The sequence below is a fragment of the Pseudophryne corroboree genome, chromosome 1 (genome assembly GCF_028390025.1).
Source record: "Pseudophryne corroboree isolate aPseCor3 chromosome 1, aPseCor3.hap2, whole genome shotgun sequence".
NCBI classification, from domain to species: domain Eukaryota; kingdom Metazoa; phylum Chordata; class Amphibia; order Anura; family Myobatrachidae; genus Pseudophryne; species Pseudophryne corroboree.
Window position 1 is genome coordinate 13,606,529 of NC_086444.1, and position 6,582 is coordinate 13,613,110.

The 6,582-nt window shown below is 48.9% G+C and overlaps 1 protein-coding gene across 1 annotated transcript; it reads left to right on the plus strand.

The window, feature by feature from the left end:
- The first annotated feature begins 1,104 nt into the window (after window positions 1–1,104).
- Window positions 1,105–6,381, plus strand: LOC135053729 (uncharacterized). Its single transcript, XM_063957500.1, has 2 exons — window positions 1,105–2,926; window positions 5,690–6,381. Exons 1-2 carry the CDS (start codon window positions 1,217–1,219, stop codon window positions 5,816–5,818), a joined length of 1,839 nt encoding a protein of 612 aa, XP_063813570.1. The 5' UTR covers window positions 1,105–1,216; the 3' UTR covers window positions 5,819–6,381.
- Window positions 6,382–6,582: the final 201 nt, after the last annotated feature.

Sequence of the window (6,582 nt, forward strand, 5' to 3'; positions counted from 1 at the left end):
TACTTGCTGAAGTGATAGATAGATAGTGTGACTGTATAATGTATATCTGACTTGTGGGGGAGACACTGACAGTGGGGAGCAGTTAGAGTCTGAGAGCAGGACTCAGGAGTACATATAACGTACAGTGCACACTTTTGCTGCCAGAGTGCCACACTGCCATTGTGACCACACTGACCACCAGTATAATATATATTGTGATTGTCTGCTTAGGAGTACTACTTGCAAGTTGCTGATAGTGTGACCAGTGACCTGACCACCAGTTTAATAATCACCACCAGTTTAATATATATATATATATATATAATTGTATATAATATATATATATAATATTGTATACCACCTACCCGTGTTTTTTTTTCTTTTCTTTCTTCTTCTTTATACATACTACTATAGTAGCTTACTGTAGCAGTCTGCGGTGCTGCTGAGCTGACAGTGTCCAGCAGGTCCGTCATCAGTCATTACATAATAAATATATATACCTGTCCGGCTGCAGTACTAGTGATATTATATATATATATATATATATATATATATATATATATATGTGAGGAGACCAGGGAAAGGCATGTCTAGGACATGCTTTCATGTTAAAAAGGATAGAGTTAATCCTATGGCCCAAGTTCTGAGTTCTTAAATTGAAGCCCTCAGTCTGCAGAAGTCACACACAGGAAGTATCCCAGAAGCATACAGCAGGGGAGCGTTTCTTTTAGAAAAGCCCTCCTCCTTCCCCTCTGGAAAGACTGACAGCATGATCCACCAATCAGAAAGGAGGAGAGAGAAGGAACCAGCAAGGGGGAATTGTGGGGAGAGGAAGTGGCTGGGAGAAGGAGACTGTGTGTGTGTGGAGGTGATGGTGCACAGCTAGACTCACTGGAGGTTGGGGTGTCGTCCCCTCTCAGTGTCATCAGTGACCAGCCACTCTGTGTTCCCTGCTACAGCTGTCATTACTGCCCAGGTCTGGAGGAGATATACAGCAGCTGGTAAGGACTTTGCTGAACTCTGAGTGGACATTATTAGTATAACCCTGCTTGCTGTTCACTGGATTTCTGGGTCTCCCTGAATAAAGATCACCTTGATTTTAATTATAACTGGCTTCACAGTGTGATCCCTGAACCCCAGGATACCCAGGTCACCCGGTATCCTCACATTTGGCGGCAGCGGTGGGATATCACACAGTTCCTGTAGTGTTTCCAGGGAGAGAGTTTCCAGGGAGCTAATGCACAAAAGTATCAGCATGGAGAGTCAGCCAGCAGTTGTGGCCAGCAGTCAAGGGGAGAATGCAATGAGAGAGCAGGAGAAGTTTTACCGTACAGCTCGGAAACCTCACCTACAAGGATTTTGCAGGATGAAGGGAATTACTTATGATGGGACTGAGACCAGGGAAACTCTGGTACTTCGGTTGTTGGAGTGGGATCGGGGGCACCCAGAGGATCCTGACCACCTGAGTGATGATGAAGAGGGACCAACAGGCATTGGTAGTAATTCATCCAATAAGTTACCAGAGTTGACCGATGCCACTCCTGCCATACTGCAGAGCTTGCTGGGGGCGCTAGGCGAAGGTGCGACCCCACAGGAGAGAGCTGGAGTGATCCAAGCTATACTAGGAGTACAAATTCCTGCTGGCAGTGGAATTCCGGAGTCCCCCCGAAGTTTTGAACAAGAGAAGCGACGCTTGGGATTTAAGGATGTTCCCACATTTCGGGAAAATGAAACAGACATTGACACTCACCTCCAGATCTTTGAAAATCTCATGGGGGTGCATGGAATAGAGCCAGCTGACTGGCCAAAGTACTTGGGGCCAAGTCTCACTGGCAGGGCTCTGGAAGCCTATCGGGCCCTAACCCCCCAGGAATGTGGAGTCTATGCCTTTATAAAGAAAGCATTGCTTGCTAAGTTCCAGATAACTGCAGAATCTTATCGTCTTAAATTCAGGACACTGAATAAAGGTGGAACTGATTCCTACCAAGAGTTTGCTAGTCAGCTACGGCAAGCCTGTGGGAAATGGCTTGAAGGAAGACAGGCCTCCACTGTGGAGCAGATTGTCAACTTAATTGTGGTAGAACAGCTAATGATTAAGATGGCACCAGAGGTACGGGAGTGGGTCGCAGACAGGAAGCCCAGTACACCTGAACAAGCTGCGGAATGGGCTGATGAATATATAGCCAATCGTCCGCAATGGAGAATCTTCAGTGCAGCAGGCGGTACAAGAACCCCACGAGTGGAGAAGCTCTCTGATAAAGAACCGCAAGTCAAAGATAGTAATAAAGGAGGCCCTATCAAAAACATCACCTATCAGCAACCCAGATTCAGAGTGGCTAACCCAGAACCTCGGAAGTGTTATCGCTGCAATCAACCAGGACACGTGCTTAGGGACTGTCCACGCACAAGAGGGCCATTCCCTGGGGCTAGACCGGCTCCAGTCTCTGTGGTATGTTACCCCACGGAGGAGTATGGTGAAGAGGTCGTCCAGTCAGATATGGATGGGATGATGGGTGGGGTGTATATTGTGGACTTGGTTCTGGGGGAGGAGAAGGCGACTCCCTGGAATATGCGAGGGCACCTACAGACTGTGATAGTGGAGAACCAGCAGGTACAGGGCCTACGAGACTCTGGGGCCTCACTTACGTTGATTGAGCCAGACCTGATTCCTGCCTCCCAGGTGATACCTGAACAGTATGTGCGAATTGCCACTGCCGGGGGACAACAGGCCGATATTCCTGTTGCCAAGATACATCTGGACTGGGGAGCTGACCAAGGAATCGTGGAAGTCGGAGTACTCAAGGGGCTACCAGCCAAGGTAATCCTCGGGAATGATCTGGGACAAGGACTAGTGACACGCTTCGTCCAGGTGGTAACCAGAAGCCAAACACGAAGAGAGGTGACCCAGGCTACAGATATGGTCCAGAATCAGCCTTCCCAGACAATGGTGAGTGACTCTAGTTCATTGTCCAGTACTTTAGAGGTAGACTTGGGGGAGGTGGACCGGAGTGAGTTCCGACAGGCCCAACGGACTGACCCCTCCCTGAGCAAATTGAGGAGTGCAGCCGAACTGGGGTTGGAAACAGCTGATAGAAGTAAGATAGTGTGGGAAGAGGAATTACTGTACCGGGTGGTCATCCCTCGGCCCGGACAGGAAGCAGTCATGCCTACTAAACAGTTGGTGGTACCTACACAATACAGAGCACAATTACTAGCTCTTGCCCACGACATCCCTGCAGCAGGCCATTTTGGCACCCGGAAAACATTGGCCCGACTGTTGCGGAATTTCTTCTGGCCACGGATTTCTAGAGACGTTAAGCAGTATCGGGACACCTGTGATACCTGTCAGAGACTGGGAAAGCCCCAACAGAAAGCTTTTCTGCACCCATTACCTATTATAGGGGAGCCATTTGCCCGTGTTGCCATAGACCTAGTTGGACCATTAGCTATTCCCAGTCACACGGGCAAGAAGTACATCTTGACACTGGTGGACTTTACGACACGTTACCCTGAAGCCGTGGCCCTGTCATCCATTGACACGGAACATGTTGCGCAAGCACTGACGGACATATTCAGTCGGGTCGGATATCCACAGTAAGTCGTCACAGACCAAGGGCCTCAATTCCAAGGTGAACTAATGCAAACCCTGTGGGAAAAGTGGGGGGTTCGGCCTCTTCGGACCACCCCTTATCATCCGCAGACCAATGGACTATGTGAAAGATTCAATGGAACACTGAAAAGACTCCTACAAGCTTACGTACAGTCCGAGGGGAGGGACTGGGAGAGAGCCCTGCAACAGCTTCTATTTGCTTATCGGGAAGTTCCACAAGCATCTACCGGATATTCCCCGTTTGAACTTCTGTACGGCCGGAAAGTGCGGGGGCCCCTAGACCTGGTCAAAGAGAGTTGGGAGGGAACTTTCCAAGAACACCAGCAGCCCATTTTACAATATGTAGAGAACATGCGGAATCGGATGAGAAGATTGCTACAGTTAACCCAAGAGCATCTCCGGGAATCACAAGAGAAACAAAGGGAATGGTACGATGCCCACGCTCAAGACCGTGAGTTGAATCCAGGGCAAAAGGTCATGGTGCTTATCCCAGTGCGTAGAAACAAACTGCAAGCCACCTGGGATGGACCGTATACAGTGGTAAGGCGTACCGGACCGGTCAATTATGTGATCGCCCTGGATAAGGGAGGGAAGCGCCTACGCACCTTCCATATAAATAGAATTAAAGCTTATAGAGATCGTCAAGTAGCGGCCATGATGGTATGTTGCCCTCCGATGGAGACACCAGAAACTGATCCATTGCCTGACCTTTTGGGAGCTGCTAAAGAGAATAAGGGAGTGGAATCAGTCCAGGTGGGACTACAATTGAATACTGCACAGCAGCAAGAGATGCAGAGGATCTTAGAGGCTGAACAAGCCCAGTTTTCATGTCAACCTGGTCGAACTCACCTGACCACTCACCATGTGGACACTGGGAACAGTAAGCCCATCCGACAAGTCGCTTACCGAATGACCCCAGATGTTATGAGACAGGTGAAGACTGAGATCAAAGAGATGCTAGCTTTGGGGGTCATTGTGCCATCTAAAAGCCCATGGGCCGCTGGGGTCGTGTTGGTTCCCAAGAAAGATGGGACTACACGGTTTTGCGTGGACTATCGCAAATTGAATGAAGTAACCATAACTGATGCTTACCCTATGCCCCGTATTGACGAGCTACTGGACCGGATTGGAGGGGCCAAGTTCGTCTCAACGCTGGACTTAAGCAAGGGTTACTGGCAAATCCCACTTACCAAAGAAGCCCAGGAGCGTTCTGCCTTCATCACACCCATAGGACTCTTTGAGTGTACTACCATGCCTTTCGGGATGAAGAACGCCCCTGCCACATTCCAGCGAATGGTGAATGACCTACTGGAGGGATGTCAAGACTTTGCACAAGCCTACCTCGATGATATCGCCATCTTCAGCCATACCTGGGCAGACCATTTAACTCATGTGGCAGAAGTGCTCAAAAGGATCAGACAGGCCGGGCTCACCATACGCCCAGATAAATGTCAGATGGGGATGGCTGAGGTTCAGTACCTAGGACATCGGGTTGGAGGAGGATCTATTAGACCAGAACCGACAAAGGTGGAGGCTATTGTCAACTGGCCCCGACCTGTCAACCAGAAGCAAGTGCGGGCCTTCCTTGGGGTTGCTGGCTATTACAGAAAATTTATACCACATTACAGCACCGTGGCCAAGGCCCTAACGGACTTGACCAAAAAGAGATATGCTCGGAAGATCGAATGGACTGTTGAGTGTGAGCAAGCCTTCACCATCTTAAAAGACACGCTGACTCGAGCCCCAGTGTTGGCTGCCCCTGACTACCATAAAAAGTTTATTGTGCAGACAGATGCTTCGGGGTGTGGACTTGGGGCAGTGTTGTGCCAGGTGGGAGAAGATGGTAGGGAACACCCAATTGTGTATCTATCTCGTAAGCTAGCTGACCGAGAGATAGCCTATGCCACTATTGAGAAGGAGTGTCTAGCCATAGTCTGGGCCTTAAAGAAACTACAACCTTATCTCTATGGTAAAGAATTCACTGTTATTACTGACCATAACCCGTTAAATTGGCTAAACAGAACCTCAGGGGAAAATGGGAGGTTGTTGAGGTGGAGTTTGGCGTTACAAGGTTTCAACTTTTCTATTTCTCACAAAAAGGGACGAGACCATCACAATGCTGACGGGTTATCCAGACGTGAGGAAACAAATGCCAGACTTCGCAGACCTTCGGGCCGAGACAACAGTCAGGACTCCAACATTGGCATCATGCCTGTCTCCTCGATTTAAGAAGGGGGAGGTATGTGAGGAGACCAGGGAAAGGCATGTCTAGGACATGCTTTCATGTTAAAAAGGATAGAGTTAATCCTATGGCCCAAGTTCTGAGTTCTTAAATTGAAGCCCTCAGTCTGCAGAAGTCACACACAGGAAGTATCCCAGAAGCATACAGCAGGGGAGCGTTTCTTTTAGAAAAGCCCTCCTCCTTCCCCTCTGGAAAGACTGACAGCATGATCCACCAATCAGAAAGGAGGAGAGAGAAGGAACCAGCAAGGGGGAATTGTGGGGAGAGGAAGTGGCTGGGAGAAGGAGACTGTGTGTGTGTGGAGGTGATGGTGCACAGCTAGACTCACTGGAGGTTGGGGTGTCGTCCCCTCTCAGTGTCATCAGTGACCAGCCACTCTGTGTTCCCTGCTACAGCTGTCATTACTGCCCAGGTCTGGAGGAGATATACAGCAGCTGGTAAGGACTTTGCTGAACTCTGAGTGGACATTATTAGTATAACCCTGCTTGCTGTTCACTGGATTTCTGGGTCTCCCTGAATAAAGATCACCTTGATTTTAATTATAACTGGCTTCACAGTGTGATCCCTGAACCCCAGGATACCCAGGTCACCCGGTATCCTCACAATATATATATATATTAATTTCATCTCATTATCATCCAGTCTATATTAGCAGCAGACACAGTACGGTAGTCCACGGCTGTAGCTACCTCTGTGTCGGCAGTCGCTGGTCCATCCATAATTGTATACCACCTACCCGTGTTTTTTTTTT

Excerpts from the sequence above, each read along its gene's own strand:
- LOC135053729 (XM_063957500.1), top strand. The coding sequence starts at position 1,217 with ATGCACAAAAGTATCAGCATGGAGAGTCAGCCAGCAGTTGTGGCCAGC. Across the intron at positions 2,927-5,689 it reads ATCAGCCTTCCCAGACAATG|GGACGAGACCATCACAATGC; the intron begins GTGAGTGACTCT and ends TCTCACAAAAAG.